This window comes from Eretmochelys imbricata, chromosome 7 (assembly GCF_965152235.1).
Source record: "Eretmochelys imbricata isolate rEreImb1 chromosome 7, rEreImb1.hap1, whole genome shotgun sequence".
NCBI lineage: Eukaryota > Metazoa > Chordata > Testudines > Cheloniidae > Eretmochelys > Eretmochelys imbricata.
The window spans coordinates 100,576,944-100,600,108 of record NC_135578.1 but is presented as its reverse complement, the minus strand read 5'-3'; the positions used below and the strand labels follow the sequence as shown (position 1 = coordinate 100,600,108).

Below are 23,165 nucleotides of genomic sequence, written 5' to 3'. Positions count from 1 at the left end.
AGTACTGGACCAAGGACAGATCCCTGCAGGACCACACTAAATGCACCCTCCCAGTTTGCCAGCGAACCCTTGATATATGGTCTTTCAGCCAGTTATGCACCCACCTTTATAGTAATTTCATCACAGTGACATTTTCCTAGTTTGCTTATGAGAACTTCACGTGGGACTTTACTAAAATCAAGATATATCACGTCCACTGCTTCCCCTTATCCACTAGGCCAGTAACCCTGTCAGTGAAGGAAATTAGGCTGGTTTGGCATTATCCAAGGTGGCTATTCCTTATAACTGTATTATTCTCTAGGTGCTTACAATCTTTTAATTTTGTTCCAGTTCTTTCTAAGTATTGACGTTAGGTTTAGTAGTCCATAATTCCTTTCCCCCTTTTCAAAGGTAGATATTAGTTGGCTCTTTGGGACCTCACCCATTCTTCATAAGATCTTGAAGATAATTGTTAATGGTTCTGAGGTTGATTCTGCTAGTTCCTCCAGTATCCTAGGATAAACCTAATCAGGCCCTACCTACTTGAAGACATCTAATTTATCTAAATGTTCTTTAACCAGTTCTTTCCATATTTTGGCTTTTGTTCCTTCCTACTTGTTGTTAATATTTTATTGAGTATCTGGTCACCATTAGCCTTTTCAGTGAATACTGGAATAAAATACGCATTAAATACATCAGCCTTCTTGATGTCATCAGTTTTTAGCTCTCCTTCCCCACTAAGTAGAGGATCTATACTTTCCTTCGTATCTCTTGCTCCTAATATATTTGGAGAACCTTTTCTTATTGCCTTTTATGTCCTTTTGCTAGGTGTAACTCATTTTGTTCCTTAGCCTTTCTAATTTTGTCCCTACATACTTGTGCTGTTCTTTTGTACTCTTCCATAGCAATTTGTCCATGTTTCCACTTATTGTAGGATTCTTTTTTGATTTTAGGTCATTAATGCGCTCCTGATGGACCCATATTGTCCCTTACTATTCTTCCTATATTTTCTTTGCATAAGGATAGTTTGCATTTGTGCCTTTTAATATTCTCTTTCTGAGAAACTGCCCCTTCTCCTGAACTCCTTTTTCCCTTAAGGTTTCTTCCTGTGGGACCTTACCTACTAGTTCTCTGAGCTTGTTAAAGTCTGCTTTTTTGGAAGTCCATTGTCCTTATTCCGCTGCTCTCACTCCTTCCTATCCTTAGAATCATGAAATCATCATTTCATGATCACTGTCACCCAAATTGCCTCCCACCTTCAGATTTGTTACGGAGTCTTCCCTATTCAGAATCAAGCCTAAAATTACTGTCCCCTTGGCTACTATCTTATGCTATACAAAGCACATGAGATCTTTTATACGGGAGAGGGCAAAACGCGCATTTATTGAGAATACCAGTTAGCATATACTTTTCCGTCTCTCTCTTACACACACACACACACACACACACACACACACACACACACACACGCCTGCCAGTTGATGTTTATAGTTACCAGTCCAGAGTCTGGATCAATCTAGTGGCTAGCCAGATTGGTCACAGAGGGGAGCCAGTCTCTGTTGGTCGCGATCCGATGCTCCTGGAGTGTGGCAAGACGAACCCAAAGTCCCATGGCCAAGCACCCTGTTCTTAGTCTTTTTTTTCTCTGTTGAAGTCTGTGGATTTTGCTGTGTCAGTTTGTGACTGGTTTACTCCTTAATTGGTGTTATCTTTTGATGTTAACATTCCAAAACACCTCCAAGAGGGTTATCCTGTCCTGGTTTCGATTTAATCAATTGTCTTGTCTTTAGGGGTGCCAGTCTCCACTTCAGGGTCGTCAGTCTGCCTTTCCTCACTTATGGATGCGTGTTTGATGGTTCTCTGGTGTCCTTTTAGTTTCTTCACTTCTCCTTCCTTGACCATCTGACTTTAACAATGGCCTTCACACCTTATCTTTTCCTGATGCATACATTCCTCATTCTCACAGTCTTTTACAGAGACCTTCAGACAGGATAACATTTTGGAAAGGATTATATGGTTACTGAAGGGATTACAAAAGAACCTTACAGAACTTAGTTTGCAATGCATACAAGAAACAAGACCTTATAGCAAATACTATAATGAAATCTTAGCCTAAAACAAAAGGGTGACCATAATCAGTCATAAGGATTGTTCTGATCTGTCCCTGTCTTAACATCAGTACAGACATTGGCAGTCTGTCAGATGCGTTTCTACCAGTGTCCCAGAGGGCCATTCCTTTCTGCTATTCAAAAAGGGTGGCTGCAGGATGATCAAATCATACATTAATTCTTATAGTACAAATATAAAATCCTGCTCCTACAACTATATCTAATTTCTGGAACAGAAAGTTTTGTCCCAGTACATAGGAAAAGGAGCTTTCCCAGTAGCTGTGGAACTTGCTGACAAAAGAGGTTAATTAGAATAAATACAAGCCTTAGCTCCTTCAGAACAAAATGTAAAATCCGCATCTTCACTCTGGCTTTCTCTCAGTATTGTAAGAGAAGTGGCAGGGGCATGGATAAAGAGAATCAGAGATCCATCTAAGTATGTATAATGCTTGGAATTTGAGGTGTTTAGACATCAATATAAGTACTTTGATGCTACTTGAGCTGTTTCTTGCTAATCTTATTTTGATGTAGGTTTCTGGCTTGCTGAGAGAGAAGCAGGTAAATTTAATGAATATAAGTGAACATGCTGTAATTAAAATTTTAATAAATATGCGTAAAGTTTTCTATTAGAAGAATTTTAACTGTTTCGTGAATAGATTTGTCCCATAGACTTCTGTTTGTGAGCTGTCTGTTCAGCTCTAAGCTTCTTCAGCCAGAATGAATGCTTGTTGTCTAGCTTACCTGACATACTAAAAGAGCCCTTCATTCAGCCATGAGCAGCTGCTGTCTCTGCAACATTTTATTTCCCAATTGGAGGATAGGGAAGCAAGTGGATCCTACTAGAATGCAAAACAATGCTTTCCTCTGGATTAGTCAGCAGGAGAGCTGAAAGAAAGAACATCCTTTCCTATCATTTGAGATCCAACACTTGACCTCTGTGAAGTTTCCACTTTATAGTAACCCAGCATCAAGTCCTGCATTTGAGTGCAGGGAAGGGAGAGTGTGAAATTTTTTTCCCCTGCTAAGATGTACACATTTCTGTGGACTGAAAGAGTATCTTGTAAGGAGAGGTTCTGAGCAAGAATAGGCAAGCTCTAGTTTAGTTGTTCCACACTAATGTAAGTGAAGTGACAATGTTTTTTAACGCTTATTGTCAGTATAAATCAAAACTTAATTCAGGAGTTAATTTAAATGATGACGTTTAGCTCAAGCACTGTGGAAACAAACAGTTCTGTTTGTCATCTTGCAGAGTGAGGTATAGTTAACTAAGAGCATGTTAATCCTGTATTTCTGCCATTTGTTACTTGTAAATTTTCTTCAAATTGATTCTCATTCTTCCAAATTCTGGTTGTTTTTTTCTCTTCCAACTAGGTTATGTTAGGTCACCTTGCAGTTCTTTTTGATTCACATTATTTTTGTTAAGTATTTGTTTAGAACTGCCAATATACTAAGAGTTCTACAATACACAAAAAAGTCCTTCAAATAGTTTATCTCGCCAAATGATAAATAACTTTTTTATGATATGACAGGTTTCAGAGTAGCAGCCATGTTAGTCTGTATTCGCAGAAAGAAAAGGAGTACTTGTGGCACCTTAGAGACTAACAAATTTATTTGAGCATAAGCTTTCGTGACCTACATCTCACTTCATCTGAATGCATCCGATGAAGTGAGCTGTAGCTCGCAAAAGCTTATGCTTTTTAACAATAATTATCAGTTCTGTATAATGAGGTCTCAACATTGTTACTAGTACTAGTGAATTTATAACTGTGCTCCTGTGCTCTTCTGTCCCATACTTATTGAAATACACCTTGATTAGAATCACTTCATAAATTCACCTTATGGTGAATTTAACAATATATATTGCTAGAAAGATAAATATTTAATGCCTGGGGTTCAAATGGGGGAACATGTAATAAAGAAGGTCTTTAACCTTTTACTGTTGTAACCCTCGTCCTTCCCATATTCTCTTCCCTCTGTCATTTCTTGCTATGATTTGTAATGTAGGGACCAATCCTGCAATCACTTTATAGATGAATAAGCGTTGTAACTTCAGTCATAAAGGGAAGGATAAGTTGTCATATTGACAGTAACTCAATGGGTAAGTCAAGTAGTGATATAGTAAGGGTTAATGTAGATGAACTTGGCAACAGAAATTCTTCGGTTATGTGTCAGTGTGAATCCTAGGATTGGTACACATATGCCTGACGTTTTGATTTAATTTGAATAGCAGTGTCATTTGAGGCAACACATGTGCCCGGACCACCTTGTGCTCCCATATTAGGCTGTCACCCTCCCTCGAGTTCTGTCTTACCACCCGTGGTAATCAGATGGAATGTGGTGAGTGCCCATCCCACTATTTGTTCTCCAAGCTTCAAACTCATCTTCTAGAGTATTTTCATGAAGGAAAATCCTTCACCCTCCTTTATTTTGTATGTTCCTGGGCGAAAAAATCGAGACTCAGGTACACTCTCCTCTACTGTATGGTGAGGTACCTCAAGCCAACTGCGATGTCAGACTTTAAACCTTCAGGATTTAAAAGCTGTCCAACACGCAATGAACTTGCTCCCTTAGTCAGTGGGTATAGACAATGCTTTTCTGTCTGAGCCACATCGCCCAATGTTCCATGTGTAAATCCTTCTGGTTGAGTACAAGTTGAGGGGGACACAGTTGAAACTACACTTACTTGAGCAATCAGTGAGTGTCCCCTCAGACGTGGGGAGACCCTACAGAAACAGTGAGTTCACCTGTACTGTCCAGGCAAACAGCTAGTGTACACATTGCAGAAATGATTGCAGTACTCAAGGAGATGCCCATCATCAACCTTGTCTGTCACTCACCTCAACAAGTCATCCGGACACTTGATTTAATGGGGGTATTGGGAGCCACTTCAAAACAGATCTGGAGCTAATTTTGGGAGCAGCCTTGGACAAATTAGACATGGTTATTATTAGACATGGTTGCCCATGGCTATTCCATTCATTTATGTCTCATGAGAGCCAATTACAAAGTAATGGCCTCACTCTGTCTAGAAGCCGTTCCATGGTAGTTCGAGGGAAGAGGCTTCTACTCCTGGTACTCCTCTTACCCCCCCCCCCCCGGGAGAAGAAAGAGCTCTTCATCTTCTCCTACACCTGAGTAGACTGAACAAATATATATGCTGCTTCAGGTTCTGGATGGTAAAGCTAGCCTCCATCTTTCTCTCTCTTCTGGCTAAAGACTGGTTTGTGGCTCTTAGCTTGCAAGATGTGCTTCCCTATAGCCTTCCACCTGTCCCACTGGAAGCACTTGAGGTTCACAGTCAGGTCAATACTAATATAAGGTACAGCCATTCAGAAACTCCACAACACCAAAGGTCTTCACAAAACGCCTTGTGGTGGTAGTGGTCCACTTGAGAATACAGAACGTTCCATCTACTCTTACTTGGATGACTGGCTGATCAGAGGCAGGTTGCAGTGAAGGACAGCAGCGAGCTTGGAATATGCTCTGCTTCTCTTCACCTGGCTTGGCCTCCTCGTGAACTGTGAACATTTTTCACCCATTGCAGACAATAGAGCTCATAGGAGCCCTGCTCCATTCCAGATCAGAAAAAAAAAAAAGTTCTTCCCGGAGGACAGGTTCCAGTCATTCCAAGCATTCATACCTCAGTTAATATCAGAACCAACTACAGCAGTGCAGACATGCCTTGCAGTGTTAGACCACATGTTGGCATGTTCATAAGTGATGCTGCTTGCCAGATATCATTTGTGGCCCCTTCAGCTCTGGCTCAGGTCTGTCTATTCTCTGGCGAGACATTGGATAGGAAAGTTTCAGTCCCACAATATGTCATTGCAGATCTCCCTTGGTGGCTGGTATCCACGAACACGCATAAAAGGACATCCTTTTCAGTTTCCTCCCCAAGAAAGACTCTCAGCACAGGGGTGTCAGGAACAGGTTGGGGAGCTCATTTGGCCAATCTAGAGATTAAGAGAATCTGGTCCCCGGATGACAAGGCTGCACGTGAGTGTCCTAGAGCTCAGTTATCAGATTGGCCTGTATGGTGTTCCTACCTGAAGTGCAGTTCTTCACAGACAACGCATTATACTACAAAAGGGGCACTCACTTTTTGCCTCTTTGCCTGAAGGCCATCCAATTCTGAGTCTTTGGTGGCAAACAATGCCAAGTGTTAGAACACTTGCTCCAGAGGAGGTCTGAGTCCAAGATCATTGCTTGATGCCTTCCTCCTGCATGGAGCAGAGTCCTGTTTTACACCTTTTTACCAAATCCTAGTGTAATTTCCAGTGTCAGGAGAGACAAGCCACCACCATTCTTATACTGGCTGATGCTGTCTTGGCTGACAGATCTGTTACAGATGTCCAACCAGCCTCTGATCCAGCTACTGGATTGCCTGGACCTGGTCTCATTGCCTCATAGTCTGATGATTCATCCAGACAGTCATTCCACCTCATGGCATGGCTCTTGGTTGGCTGAATACTGTGGACAAAGGCTGTTCACTGGTGGCCCACAAAACACTGATACAGAGTGGGAAAATACCCTTATCTCAGTATGGACAACCCTACATTGTCTGGGCCTGGTCCAGGCCTCGATACCAAAGATCTTGGACTACTTTATTGCATTTAAAACAGGCCAGCCTTTCATTTAGCACATTTAACATCCACCTTGGAGCAATCTCAGCTTGCAATCTACCTGTATTCTCATGCTCCGTCTTTTCTTGCCCTACAGCATCAAAGTTTCTCACAGGGCTGTTGTACACTTACCCACTGGTAAAAGAACGTACAGCTTGGGATCTCCAGTATAGTCCTCCTGAGGCTCATGACGCCTCCATTTGACCCTTTCTCAGAATGCTTCCTGAATCACATCACCTTGAAGACTGTTTGTTTTTCCTAGTGGCTGTCACTTCAGCACTTGTGGCCGAACCTCTTGTGAGGCTTTCCATATGGGGAAGGTGGTGCTGAGGCCTCACCTGAAGTTCATTCCTAAGGCGATTTTAGAAACCAATGAGCAATACTGCTTGTCTCCTTCCTGAAACCGCATTTGGCACTGGGAGAAAAGTAATTAAACACACAAGGTATATCTAAGACTTTTTTAGTCTTTTCAAGGTAATAAAACAATCATTCAGACTGTTGGCATGTCTACTTTTAGCCATAGCTGGGCATTCTAAAGAGCAAGCAATCTCATCAAAAGGGACATAGAAATAGATTACACAATGCGTCTTGCGGTATTGCCAGCTGGCTGGTCTACCTTTTTCACTGAACATAAAGGCTCATTCCACCAGAGCACAAACAACATACTCCGCCTACGTCAGGAATGTTTCAGTATCAGAAATCTGTAAGGTGGTGGCGTGACATAACCCAGTGACCTTTGTCAAACACTATGTCTTAAATGTCAAGTTCCAGAGAACAACATTCTTCAGCTGATGCCGTTGAAATGCCTCCTCCCAATGTCTTGAGGGGATACTGCTTTCCGGTTACCTAGAATGGATTCCACACTGACACATGCTTGAAGAAGAAAGAATGGTTACTTACCCTACAGTAACTGTGATTCTGTGAGGTGTTATAGTTAGTGTGCATCTCACAAGACAAATCCAGTCCCACTTTTTGTAGTCTTCAGCTACCAAAAACTTTGAATTGTCAGGGGACTGAGGGAAGGTTGCGTCTGCTTTGCCCTTTATGCCCTCACATGGGAGCCACATGTGTCAGTTGGGGCATGCTGTTAATGGCGGGGTGGGACCTTGATTTTTGTGAGGTGCATGTGCATCTACAGCAGGACAAACACTGAGTACAACATCTCAGAGCTCCTGCTGTGTATTTCCCCAAAGGATGTGAAGTAGGAGTAATTCCATTGCATGGGTCTTAGCAATGTAGATGAGTTCACCAGTGCTACCTTTATGAAACTGTGCTCCTCAAGAGCTCAATTTCTGGTGGCATAGAGAGATTTCTGAGAGATGCAGAGTTCTCTAGGTTTTTGAATGCAAAGGAGGGGATTTTGGGCTGAAATGAATTAAACCAATATTTGTAATGTAAAGGAAATTGACATGTACACAAGTTGTAGAACTTTGGAGTTCTGTTTGCAAATGTGTTTGCAATTTTTAAGAAGTCATGAACATTTCAGTTCAGGTTTTCAAATTAAAATTAAAGTTGTTTCACCCCCTTCAGACAGATGGGTGGCTCTTGTTGTGGAGGAGGTAGCGAATGCCAAAAGAGACATTTGCTGAATTCTTAACCACTTGGCAATTTTGTCAGTTACTCCAAAAAAAAAAAAAAAAAAAAAAGTTAATAGAATAAAGCCGCCTAATATGGCTAACTTTTTCCAACATACTATACTAGTTGTAGAACTGTTTTTTGTTAGTTTGGTTTGTTTTTGCAATTGGCTATATGGTAGTCTCGGTAGATGGCTTAATTTACTTGATCTATGCCTCTGTGTTCGCTCTAGCTCTGTTTTGTTTCAATTAATACTGTGATTCTGATCTTCCAAAGTGATCTGCGTGATAACATGGAGCCTCATTTGTTCAGATGACTCTTCCCAGGATTGGGGCCTGTTTTAGTAGAGAATGCATGGTCTTCTGATTGAGGCACCAGATTGGGAATCAAAAGTTCTGGTCTGTTCCTAGCTCCATCCGAGACCTTCTAGCTGCCTTAAGCAAATCACTCAACCTGTCTGATCTCTCTCTTTCTTGATCTGTCAGATGGAGGAGATGATGATCAAATCACATGTATTGAAAGTCTAAATTTATTATCTGTTTAAAGATTATATTTTGATCAGTGCCATAGCAAAGCCTCTAAATAATAATAATAATATAATTAATAATAGTAAAAAACCTCCACAAATTCATGTTTCTTTTATTTGACTTGAGTGCCTGGATTGAGATCAACAATACAAATTTACATATTTACTGAAAGTGAAAGTTGGTAACCTTCAAAAACTATCTGCTAAAGAAAAAACTTCATGTGCTTCCATTTTTTTCTCCTTTTATGCTATATTAAAATGACCTGTCAGAAGTATGGGGGTTTTAAGACTTAAGGCCAAGATTTTCAAAAGTGCCAAGTGAATTCAAGTGTCTTCATTTTTGGTTATGCAAGTTCAAAATAACTTTTAAGGGACCTGATTTTCAGAAAATACTTACAAAATTAGTGCCAATTGAAGTGTTGCAAGCTGAGCAATCAAAAATTGAGGCGTCCAAAATCAGTCACTATTTAAAATATTTGTCTCTCTCTCTCTCTCTCTGTTTTTTAACCTTAGAAATTTAGGTCTGAAACTCTATGGACAACTGTGGTAGCTGTGGTGTCACATGTAAGATTAGCCTGATTAAGAGAGGATGTGATTTTTATTCAGGCTATATAAAGCTCTTTATTGTAACACACATCGAACTGAAACACTTGGGAGGAGTGATCGCCTTGTTAAGGATTCAACACCTCCACCCATCTAATTAAAGGCTCAGAATGCTCCTGATGCGCACACACACATTAGTTTATAAGAAAGACCTCCAGCAAACAAAGGAAAAATAAGACTTAACATTTCTAATACTTCCAAGGTCATGTCTAAATTGACTTTGTTTTGTTTTGGGCTTTTTGCATAGGTGTAGAAACACAGACAAAACTATACTTGTGATACCCTTAGACCCTGGTTCAAAGCCCAGTTGAAGTCACTATGGAGTCTTTCCTCTGATGTCTGTAGAACTTTGGATCAGGCCTCTGGTGTAGACTTATTACATCAGTGCAGGTCTTCTGTGCATTCTGAGTCTCTGGTGTAGACTTATTGCAGCATGGCTACGCTAGGGGCTTGCACATGTGCAGTGACATCAGTGTAACTACATATCATAGGTAAGGTTTAAAGTACAAAACAAAAATGTGTGAAAGAACTTTGAGGCCTTTTTTGTATCCGAATAGCACCCATTTCCCCCCATCCTTGTAGGTAACATTTACATTCAGATATTGAGATCAGCTGATCTAGGATGACAGCAGTGACGATGAATCTCCTTTGCTTGAGTACTATGACTGTAAAATACGTACTTTATTTTGGAATCTGCCTTCCTTTTGCTCTTCGATCCAGACTACCCTTCACATAGGTCCCTTATTTTCCTTCTTTAAAATATACGTATATATTTCCTAAAACAAAAAAGATAGTTATTATTTAATAACGCACAAGCACAGTGTATTATTTTAAGTAATATTTTTTACAGGCATGGGGCACTTCTTAAAGTGCATTCTTATCCTGTGGATCAAAGTTTTATAGGACTTGTGATGAGAGAAGTCCTCCACATGTCATCTGTTGATTATTGCTCATTACAGATGATAGACCTAGTGAACTTTAAAATTCCTGTTTGCTTGCAAAAAAAAAAAAAAAACAATCCATCCCCCTTTTAATACTGCAAGCCCTAAAATTCAGAGCCCACTTTTTATAATCATAAGCCTAACAGTATATCGTGTAATAAGAGGAGAAATGATAACATAGACGTGCTTTTCTTGTCAACGGTTTATGAAATTTGAGTTGTAGTAGCCTTATCTTTTTCTAACAGGATTTCCTTTTCCTTTCTTATAGGCAAAACTCCTTCATGTACTTAACATGGCATCAAGACTTCATCAAAAAGTAAGTTCCTGTGAAAATATCCTTGCATTTAGGTACACATAAAAAGTAACAGCATTACAAAAGAGTTCACATAACATAGTTTGTGTGTTTTCCCTAGTGTCCAGCAGTCAGTGTTAAGAATTCAGTTGACAAGATTGATGCTACATTGTAAATCTCTGTAGCTCTGTCATGGTTGGTAAAAGGCATCAGTGGACCTTTCCCCATCACATATCTATCTTCCACAGACCATAAACTAATAGGACAGTGCTCTATTTTTAGTGTAAAGTTAGCTGTTTTCTGCCCCTTCATAATTAGTATAGCCTTTATTACAGAATCATTTTGTGACTTTTTGGATGTTTTATGCTTATGAGTTGAGATAGGCTCAGATGTTTAGGAAGACAGTTGTGTTTATGTGGAAACATAAGAAAACATGATCATATAGCAGAAAACTCAGGACCTTTTTATGTGAAAATTTTACCTTCTGAAGATTAGTTGGTGAACATCTATTTAATTCATGGAAAGTCTTTCTTTCCCTTTGTAGCCAGTGCTAGTGTTACTAATGGCTTTGTTTTTCAAATCACCAAGAAGACTATCAGTAATGAATGACCACAAGTAATAATTACTATTTTTGCACTATACTCATTACTTTTGTGGCAAGATTAATATCATGCCTCATGGGATGTAACATTTAGTAAAATCAAACTTGTACAGGTAATCCTGGTACTGTTGCCAGCCTCTAACACCATATAAAAATGTCTAAATAAAATAGTGGCAGATATCCCATAGCTTCAATCTGTTTTACATGATGTAATATGTATTTGGAATAGTATCTTTGTGTGTTTCCATCTTGTGTACCCTGCAGTGGAAATACCATTTTTTCTTCCTGTAAAATCAGTGTCTGTCTTTCTAGACCCTTTTCAATGACTTAGTATTTTTAATTTTTAAAAAGTGGAATAGTTTGATATATGGAAAAATGAAGAAATGTGATTTGTTGTGTTTCGTGTTTTGATTTCTCTTTCTAAACCATCTTTGTGTTTTTAATGTATTTCTGCAACATATTTGTGTGTGTGTACACTTGCTTCCTGAAAACACATCCTGTAGCAGGTATTTTGGGGTTAATCGCAGAGAAATATTATTCATTTTCAAACAACTGGGGGACTTTTTAAAAGAATCACTAATTCAATCTCATTCACAGCTAGACATGATATAGCTGGCAAACTAAATTAAACTAATAATAATTTATGGTCTATTTAACCTTTTCATTTCCCCACTTACGTTCATTAGTTGTTATATGGGGTTCCTCTTGATATCTGAGGAGGCAGAATGCTAAAACTAAAATAAATTCAGACTCTCCTGATTTGGTATAATATAGGGAGAAGGATTTTGACTAGTACTGTGTGAAGGTACAATAGCAAATAGTAGTATAATGTTGACTCCTTTCTTTTGTTCTGCGTACAGTAAAATTGTACATTGTAACACATTCTGTTTCATTATTTAGAATTAGAGATATTTATAATTAGGCTTGAAAGGATTAGTTTTTTACTGATTAAATGTCGGCAAACAATGATTTCACCATTCACACATTGACCAAAAAGTATTTCCATAGATGATGATAGAAATTTACAGACAGACAAAGTCAGAAAAATGCTGCTTGGAAACTTGTTAGAGTTTGATTTAAGGATATTTTATTTGCATATTTTGATGTGATGTTGACAATTAGTGTTTTAATGGGTGTAAAGCTTTAACTTTTTGAATCTCAACATCTGCTGTCTTTAAATAATTCTGACCTCCCCCATAATTTCCTGCAACTGTGGAAAATTTAAACTGATACAAATAAAACAATACTTAAAAAGTAAATATTGATATCAGTCAAAATTATGAAAAAAACAAACATTGAATTCTTCCAAGCCTATTTATAATATGTATAATTGGTTTAACGTATTATTCTGACAAGTTAAACCACATCTGAGTGACAGAAAACATGAATCTGAAATAGGTGACAATTGACCCTTTTTAAAAAAAAAAAAAGAGAGAGAGACTGTGCGTGTTTCACGGAACAGTTTTACATGAGCATCTAGTTTGCTGAAACTGAGAAAATGGGTTCTGAAAAAAGCCAGATATAAAGATGAGTGTTTTCCAAAATCATTGTATTTGCATTACAACTTAACATATAAGCCTTGATCCTGCAAGGCCTTTTGTGGTGTTCATCGTGGGAGTACAAGGCTGCTGACATCTAATGCAAGTGTGTACTCAGGGTATGTGTAAGTGTAAATGAGGTGGAGCCCCTGGCATGATCCTATGAACTGAGAGGAAGTAATTCTCAGGAAGGTGGAGTGCCTGCTCCTTTATTCTTGAGAGTATGGTTAAAAAATATGTTGTCAGAGAATCAGTTTTTCTGCAGACACTTGGGTTTAAGTATAAGCATCAGTATGCAAACAAGGTGGTATTCTTTCCCCTGTGTGGCCATAGTCTGGCTACTAGGATTCAGAAACTTAGCAGCCACTAACTATGCAGATGTTCTTGTTTTAATCACAACATTAATTGGATTCTTTTGGCTCCGTGTCCTACTTATGATGAGTTATTCTATATTTATACACAAAGTACTCATACCCCTGTAATGCAGAATCAAAACCACAATATTAATGTGAATCTTCCTGTATTGCCTCTTGTTAGGGCATGAATATAATGTGTTCCCATAACAGATAATTTATCTGCTATTTTGTTACATATAGCTCTGTCTCATATATATTTTGAGTCTGTATCTTTATGTGTGTTGGTAATCTTTAGTTGGTTTTTGCACAGTTACATTAGGTGTTTCATTTATATTTAAAACTGTTCATATTACTCACTTTACAGCTGATTATTGCAATGAAGTCGTATTTGTTTATGAGCAAAGTCCAGGTTCCCCACTATCTTTTTAGTTTAAAAAGGAACACCGTTAATGGCTTTGCCCATATTGCTTGGATTTGGGTTTTTTTTTTATCATTCTCCAGCTCCTACTCTTCAGGTGTAGCTATTTTAGTATTATGAAGAATGATGGATGATGTAGGAAAGTTTCTTTTGAAGCACTTCTGATATTGTGCAATGCACTTGGGGGTCAGCTACACTTGACTGATGCATGATTTATCCAATGTCCCCGCCACTTTCTGAGATAAAGCTGCTATTTTATCAAAAATGCCAGCAAGTGTGATTTAGAGTTTATACACCACCTCTTTCAAATAATTGCTCTGATTACTTTCTGGCATGGCAATAAAATGATAAAGGTAATTGCACACAAATGTGAGATAGCACCAAAATACAATAAAATTAACCTGAATTAGCTTGACTTGTCGATGAGAAGTATTTATGAAATGTATTTTTGCAATAAGGGAGACTGATATTATAGCTGGAAGGTGAGTTATTGCCTTAATGTAATACTGTTTGAAATTTAAAAAAAGAGACTGTTACAGTTGAGGGTGATTGTGCTTTTGAAATTAAGTTGAAGTGATTCTTATAATTGGCAGTAATAATGCATTGCAAAGGTAATATCTTTTATTGTGTTATGCCTAGTTACATTATCTCTTATTTAGCTGACTTCGGCTTTTTCAGAGAATGCAAGAAATAGCAGATTTGGAATTTTGTGGATTATAATAAAAATTATGAAATGTTACCCGATATTAAATTCACTCTTTACCTCTTGGATTAAAGAACAAAAATGAAAATAAATCTAAGAAGCAGTACAGTTCATCTGGTGTACCAATACCTGGTAAAATTCTTCTCTTCTTCTCCTTGCAGATACAATAAATTCATATGGATGTCTATGTGCATAGCTTAACTGTGTAACAAAGGGTGTACTTAAATATATGCTTATGGTCTTTGTAAATGGGTATGCATATGCATACACGTACAGAATCGTTATGGTAGTTAAATTTTGTATTTGCTTAGTTTCAAAATATAACCAGTTCTTAAATGTAATATTTACACCACTTTTACAGTAACTCTTGATAGCATTGCATGGTAAGCATAATGTTCATTGCCTATAGTACTGTAGATTTTTCATTGTGTTATATATTTGTCAACAAAACAAAAAAACAGAGATTCTTTGCTTCCTTTTGTGTTATGTTTTCCTAGATACAGATACTTTACTTATAAAAATTATTTGTTAAATAGCTAAAAGGATATTGTATGGACATTTTAATTGATAAAATACTTCCCTCTGATGGTTATATATTACTGCAGTGATGCTTGGTGTTTTGCTTTTCATTACCTGGCAGTAAAATTCCATTCTTTTATTCCATATACTGGCAAAATTTAAGCCCTAATGTGATGCGACTACTATGAGCATCAAACCATGGAACTGGAATCTCCCAACCAGCCCTTTCCTTCCTGTCCTGCACTCTTTCCATCTCCCTGCCTCCCCCCGCTCCCCCACCCCAAAAAAAAAAACAAAAAACAAGACGAAACAGCAGCTCAGTACCGGTTTATTTTATTTTGACTTCTGTTGAGTGTGTATATCAAGCACGCTTAGCTAGGAGTTTGCCAGCTTGAGGGCCTCTGCTGAGTTGCTGATTGATCTGTTGTGGCAATGAATTGAGAGAGTATAGGCAGGTTGGTATAAATTAAAACAAATACTTTCCCTTAGATGTTTAAGGTACAGTAACAAATGACCATAGCTGATTAGAGCACAAGTGTAATTTTCTGGTTTTGCTATGCAATGTTTATTATTAGTTTTAGATTCTGGATGGTCTTAAGGTGTAAAGGGCTTTAGGGTAGTCTAGAATCAAGGACAGGAATATAAAGGTCTTCATCTGAAAGAACAGGATAAGTTTCTCTTACGCATGCAGATGGATCTAAAAACTATCATCTCTCTCAGCTACGCATCTACCTCAGCCACAAAAGATCTACAGCATACCCAGACTGTGGAACTAATATAATGGTGGGTATACTCCCTGAGGCAGTCCTTCCAGTTGACTTCTGCCAATATGCTACCATGTAGTCTAGGTTGAAGCTCAGCATGCTAGGTGGTGGTTGAGCTCCACTCTCCAACACTGGGTCTGCCAGCGTCGTCATTTTACGTGAGATAGGGCATAGGGTTGGTTGTTCGATCATTATGGTTTCTTTAGCGTGCCGATATTTCCCTACTAACCCATTTGGTGATATTAAGCACATGTTGAATAGGAGGGGTAAAAAAATAAAACCTGTGGTATGCTCATGAGAGCCCTGAGGGGCAGACAAGTAGTTTTGCTAAACTGCCTATTGAGATCACTACCACTTGGGATCTCTCTTAAAGTAGCAGAACCACTCACTTATATCCATTGAACCGATGATTGGGACTGCAGATGTGTCAGCAACACCTCCTCAAACATGGTCTATGATGAAGGTTCTAAGTTCATAAACTGTGCTTTGTCAACCACTTTGTCTCTGGAGAAATGGCTGGTCACCTGGTGCTCTCTCTCCTTGTTTCCATTTACTAATTTGCATTTCAAAATTAAAAATACATACTCTTAGTATTATTTTTCCATGTTTGCAGTTGCCTTAGTTGCCACAGGGATGTTAAAGCTTAGTGAATGTGGGATGAGGTGGTTCATGAGTAAGGCTATGAGTCAGCCATGAAGGTCACGTATTCCGTGATTTTATGAGACCTCCATGACTCCCTGAAATTTCCAATAATTCAGCTCCGTGGCAGCGGGGCTCAGGCTTCAATAAATCTGTGATTTATTGTTTGTTGCCTGCGTCCTGTCCATGACGTTTAATAAACATACCCGTGCCAAAATCTGGCCTTACTCATGAGACACTCTGTTAAGATGTGATTAACACTGGAAAAAGTGTGACTCCTGCTTTATATTATGAAAAGCCTTAATATAGCAAAGAATCAGCAATGAACACTTTCCTCTTTCTACATCACTAGGTGGAGGTCATAATCCAGTGCCACATATGCAATTTCTGTCTCCTGCTGAAGTCTGAAACCTGATTGGCAGGGTTTAAAGAAATCTGAGGATTCTAATTCCCACCAGAGTGGCACCACAACTGTCTCACCCAGCTTTCCTAAAAAAGATTGCATTTGGGTTATCAGTTAGCAAGACTGTTAATATCAAAAGATGGCTTCCTGAGCAAAGGCTAATCAGAATGAGAGAAAATTGTGATTCAGACCTGGGTTCATGCTTAGACTATGAAAACAGGGATAGCAGCATCTGTCCATTTTTCTACTTCGTGAGTCTCATACTCTATTTTGGAAAGGTTAAGCACTAATTGTTACGCACCAAATCTAAATCTTATATACACCTGCTCTTTTGCCTAAGAAGGAGTCCAGTCTTAAGTCTTTACTTCTTTTCTCATTCTGATTTTGTGAAATAGATATATTTCATAGTTAAGGATCTTGTATTTTTAGAGAACTCCCATTCAAAATGCCTTATTAGATCAGTGATTAAAATGCTTTCATTTTTAATTACTAAAATAACAGTTAAACTGCAAAATATCTAAGTGCCAGAAAAGGAAACAATAGGGGTTTTTGTTGGAACTCATGTATTTGCTTCCGTGGAAGGAAAAGATATTTTTCACTACTTGAATTGTAAAGATAATGTCCTTTCTAGACCCATATCTGTGCCTGAAATGTAAAGCAAGTAAGAGAGATTGCATGAATTTCGGATTCAGGGGTAGGATACTGAGAGGAAGGGAGACAGTATGACACCTTTTTTTTTTTAGTGTAGCTAAAACTGATGTTAGTGGTCAAATACTCGGGAAGGTATTGAATGCATGAAATGGAATTGGCATGGTTCAAATGCGCCAGAGATGGGAAGCATGTTGCAAACCCCAAACAGCTGTGCTTTATGGAGCCTGCCTCCGCCTTAATGGGCGGACACTTGTGGGAAGAGTGGTCCAGCTGAGATACAAGATAGATCCATGACATCCCATTCTCCAGCTTGACCATCCTGCATAAGGAGACATAATAGCCACAGGGGAGAATGCAGCGATAGCTACAGAGGCTCTGTGGCCTTCTGGGGAAGAACCTGCTTTCGCATCCTCACAACCAGAATTATGAAGTTCATAGCCCATATTCTTGGGCTACCCCCTTTATTATCTGTGAATTTCAGGTGCCCACCAATGAATTAAACTTTTAGGGTTTTTAAAAAAATATAAAATAAACTAAATTAAAAGAATGTTAAGAGTATGTCTATACTACGGAGACTATACTGGTACAGCTGTGTCTGCATAGCTGAGGCATAACCCTGCAGTATAGACACAGCCTACACCAACAGAAGGGTTTTCCATTGGTATGGGATAACCAAATGAAGTAGCTACATCAGTAAAGCATTCTTCCATCAACAAAACTCTGTCTAACTGAGTTTTACGTCAGCATTACTATGTCAGTAAGGGGTGTATGTGTGTATAGATAAATAGATATGTGTATATATTGTGCCCCTGACCAACATAGCAATGTCTATCTAACTTTTAAATGTAGACCAAATTACAAAATTCAGTACTCAGAATGCTATGTTTAAGGCTGCTTGTGCAGCTTTCATTCATTCAGATCTTGTGCTTTGTTCATAATCATTAAAATAGTCTTTTGGCACATCACATACTAATATTTTTCTCACAGGATCCCTGCCTCATTCAGTGTATAGATAGTTATCCAAAATTGCTTCTTATCCTCCTCATTCAGTGTGCAGCACCAAGTTTCAGAATTTTAGGGTTAGAAGGTCTTATTTATCTTCTTAACATCTCTGTGAGATTAGATGGTGTTTGTTCTCATGTTGATGGGGAACTGAGGCACAGAGATATTAAGGCTAAAATTGTCAAGTGTCCCCTAATTTTGGGTGTTCAATATGATTTTTCAGAATACTTAGCAAGAATCCAGGGCAGCATTTAGTTGCCTCTTTTTCTAACGTTTTATTCTGTATAGGTTTTTAAACCATGCTCATCACTATAGTATCTGAGCACATATCAGTTGTGCATTAAGTGAAGTACTAACAACATTGACATATTGGGTGCTCATACTGCCTTAACCAGGAGATCTCTCTTTCTGCTTTGCTCCTGCCCAACTCCCCATTGTTTCCCAGATGCATCCTGGCTCCTACCCTATCCAACCCCCTCTTCACATCTCTGTCATAGATTCAGGCTATTTCCTCCTCCTCCTCCCTCATGTTGCGTGTGTGCCTGCAAGGAGAACATCGAGAGCACAAAAGACACGTTCTCCCTTCTTTCAGATCTTGTGCTTTGTGTTACACTGGCATCTAGCAATAAGGAAGACCACTTGCTGAGAAAGTCCTGCCCAGTCCCTGTAGTCCTGGGCTGGAGCATGCACGTTACAGATTGAATTTTCAGATAATTTAGCTGCAAAATTCTTTTCATAAAGATGGCAAAAAGGCAAATTTCTTGTACTAGGCCAAATAAACTGCCAAATTCAAATTCTCAATCTAGAGTCTTCATGCTTTGGAACGTCTCAACAAAACAGAGTTTATTTTTTAACATGGTTAAAATAATGTAGACATTCTGCATGGAAAATGTCTGCCCAAATAACAGGTTTGCCTGTAATTCATGCAATGCACTGACTCCACACCCTGTATAGAACTGTCTTCTCTTACTCTTTTCACTATATGTGATAGTTGGAATATGTAAAAGGCATGGAACTTTGTTACATGAAAAGTTTGCAGACCCTTCATTTTAATTTTGAGTAATGACAGCTATTCCAATATCAAAATGCTTGTAATATTCTCAGATTATTACACTGGATACTGTTTGTTTAATTAAAATGTTGTAAAAATGTTTCTTTGGGAGGTGTGTGGGGCGGTGCGGAATACGACAAACATTTGTATTTATCTGGTTTTGGAGAGTTTTTGTAAAACAAGTTACAGGCCTGTATTGGAGACCAAGTACATTTAGATTTCTATCAGAGAACAACCCTCTGCTAAGATTTCATGTGTAAGTACTGTAGGCTATATACCAATACAAGGAACAATTCTAAAATTGGTATGCCAATACAATAATGTATGCTTTCTATATTTGCTTGAAGAAAAGACTCCTTTATATGATCAGAATGTCTGATCCAGTGAAGAATGGATTTGTGATTTTAAAAACAAAACACCTAGTTCCCTTAGAAATAAAATAAAGAAAAAATATAGTTTAAGACAGATGTATTGAAAGCTTTCCACATGACAGACCAAGAGAACTCCTTGCCTGCCAACACAACTGACTGAAGATTTTGCCAAAGAGCCAGAGGCCTCTGATACTTGGAAATACATTTTGATAGCTTGGCATTTTGGGTCTTTTGATTACTACCCAAAGAGGATTAGTAGCATAATATGATGGGACAACAGAAGCTCACTTTGTTCCCTTTTGATTTTTTTTTTTTAGCAAAATTAATGTATTACAAAGAACTATTTTGTTTAAATCATTTCAAAAATGCTTTAGAAAATGGGTGTTGTGTTTTATGTATGTGTGGGGTGAATGAGCCATATACATTAGAATTCAGTGGGTGGGTTGTGTAGGGAGTGCAGGCTCATGTGAAGGCCAAGATGGAGAATGGCTGTAATAGCAGACTTCTTTCAGTTGTCCTTTTTTATTTTTGAAATCTAATTTCTTTATCACTGGTATTAGTTCCTGGGAAGGTAATATAAATGTGGAAGCGCTTAAGATTTGACATTTCACTCCTAACTTCCACTAGCAAGGAAACAAGAATGCAGCTTGTGTTTTCGGATCATCTGAAATTACAGGTTTGTCTTAACAAACAGTGTTGGATTTACTTAGTAGACCACTGTGAATATTAGCAAAACGTTGGGGAAAATCAAAGGGTACTGTGTTTGTAACGGATATAAGACTTGAAACCTTTGGTTCTAAATTTCAGAAAGTAGCAAATTAATAACACCGATTATGATCGATGGGCATAGCTTTCTGTATGAAAATCTTGATTGCAATTGTATGAGAAATTGAATTGATCTAGGAAGTAAGTTTTTAGATAGGGCTTCTGAAAGCATGATGGGTGAAGCTAAACATTTTTTTTCAATGATTATGCACTTGTGGAAGCACAGAATTTTTAACTTCCTCTACATTCTATACACTGAGAAGGTTAATTAGGCCATTCTACGTTCTATACACTGAGAAGGCTAATGAGGCAGTACTTTGTATGGCACATGAGTAGTGTGGAACATATCTCAGAGTAACTTTCGAGGTTCAAAAATCTTGATCTGGATTACAGTCCTATTCAATAACTAAAAGGCGTGGATTACAGCTTCATTAAGAACAAAGTATATGGGCCTGAAATACACATAGTTTTGTTCTGCTAACCTGAAGGTTTGCTGTGGATGTCAATTGTACAATGTGTATTTCTTTTTCCAATAGATATTATGAGATTTCTAGAATAAAGAGGTGATTTATCCCCATCTTTTTTTTGGAGGGGGGGAAGGAATGACTTCACAAGAACTTTGATATTGGTACAAGGGACCTCCACTATGCCCATGGTGTGACAACACAATATTCATTAATATTTGTGGAGCACTCAGACACTACGGTGAAGAGTACTGTAGAAAAGCCCATGAGCAAATTGTTAATTCTGTCTTTAGAGAAAGGTTTGAATAGTGTGCAGTGCAATTAATAAGACCTTGGGTCACACAGTGAACAATGAGGATAAAATATATTGAATAGCTGTTCATTCAGTGAGCACCGTCCATTCTGTATGGAAAGAAGTGGACTAGACTGAAAACTCAAAATCTGAATATGGATGAGGCTTGGAATTACTAAGTCAATGTTGCAGAAGCGATCTGAAGCCTGCATCCCAAGCAAGGGGAAAAAATTCATAAGAAAGGATTGCAGACAGAACTGGATAAACAAGCATCTTAAAGAGGTTATTAAGAGAGAACAGAAAGTAGGGATGTAAAATGTTAACCTGCCTTAACTGTTAACCCCATGGCTAGCCCCAGTGGCCCCGTGCTAGCCCCAGTCGGAGTGGCCCCAGTCGCTGAATCGTTTAAACAAAATATTTTTAATTGTTTAAATGGTTAATTTTTTAAACTGTATTTACATCCCTAGCAGAAAGCATACACGGAATGGAAGAATCCATCAATCAGCAAGGGAAGTTGAAGATCAAAAGTGTAGGGAAAAAGTGAGAATTATCAAAAACCTAGCAGAGTAGGACCTTGCAAGGAATTTAAAACCAATAATAAAAAGTTCTTCAGCCATATAAATAATAAGAAAACAGGGAAAGAAGTGGGACCATTAAGTACTGAGGATGAGGTGAAAATTAAAGATAATCTAGGCATGTCCCAACACTTAAATACTTTACTTTAGATTTTAATAAGGGTAGTGTTGAAGTTAGGGTTGGATGCAGCATGCTAGTGGAAACGAGGATATGGAAGAAGAAATTGCCACATCCAAGATGGAAGTCTAACTCAAACAGCTTAATGGGACCCAATCAGTGGGCCCAGATATTGCAAACAAGGATTTTTAATGAATTTGTAAATTTGGGGGTATTGTCCAATGACTGGAAAACTGCAAATAAAGTACCTGTTTTAAGGGAGGGGAAAGTGAACTGGGAAACCACAGGCCCGTTAGCTTAACCTCAATTGTATGCAAGGTCTTGAAACAATTTTGAAAGAGAAAGTAGTTCAGCACATAGAGATAAATGGTAATTGGGATAAAATACAACATGGTTTTACAAAAGGCAGATTGTGCAGGACCAACATGATCTGTCTTTGTCTAAAAAATCATTAATCTTCTCAAAGGCAATGCCGTAGATCTAATCCACCTGGATTTCAATAAGGCATTTGATACAATTCTACATGGGAAATTTATTAGTTAAATTGGAGAAGATGGGGATTGATATGAGAACTGAGAGGTGGATAAGGAACTGATTAAAGGGAAGACTACAGCAGGTCAGACTGAAAGTTGAACTGTCAGGCTGGGGAGACATTACTAATAGAGGTCCTCAGGGATCAGTCTTTAACGTTTTCATTTGTAACCTTGGCACAAAAAGTGGGAGTGTGCTGAGGAAATTTGTGGATGGCACAAAGTTGGGCAGTATTGCCAATATGGAGGACTGGAGTATCATACAAGAATATTTGGATGACCATGAAAACTGGAGTAATAGCAATGGAGTGAAATTTAATAGTGCAGATTACAAGGTCATGCACTTAGGGACTAACACATTTTTTTGCTATAAGCAGGGGACATATCAGTTGGAAGCAACAGAGGAGGAGAACGATCTAGGTATACTGGTTGATCACAGGATGACTGAGTTGCCAATGTGCTGCAGCCATGGAAAAAGCTAATGCAATCTTTGGATGCTTTCAGGAGAGTTATTTCCAGTACAGCTAGGGAAGTATTATTGCCATTATACAAGGCACTAGTGGGACTTCATCTATAATACTGTGTGCAGTTTTGGTCTCCCATATTTAAGAAAGATTAATTTAAACTGGAACAGGTGCAGAGAAGGGCTACTAGGATGATCAGAGGAAAGGAGAACCTAAGGCTGACGGGAGATATGATTGCATGCTATTAATATATCAGAGGGATAAACACCAGGGAGGGAGATAAGACACAATTGTC

The 23,165-nt window shown here is 38.4% G+C and overlaps 1 protein-coding gene across 5 annotated transcripts in view; it reads left to right on the top strand.

The window, feature by feature from the left end:
- The window catches only part of MGMT (O-6-methylguanine-DNA methyltransferase), a 301,235-nt gene that overhangs the window by 14,730 nt on the left and 263,340 nt on the right, over positions 1-23,165 (top strand). For all 5 annotated transcript variants that reach the window (XM_077822896.1, XM_077822894.1, XM_077822895.1 and 2 more), the window contains exon 2: positions 10,623-10,670. In XM_077822896.1, coding sequence (XP_077679022.1) covers positions 10,647-10,670 — 24 coding nt within the window. In that variant the 5' untranslated portion in view covers positions 10,623-10,646. The remainder of the gene's footprint in view (positions 1-10,622; positions 10,671-23,165) is intronic.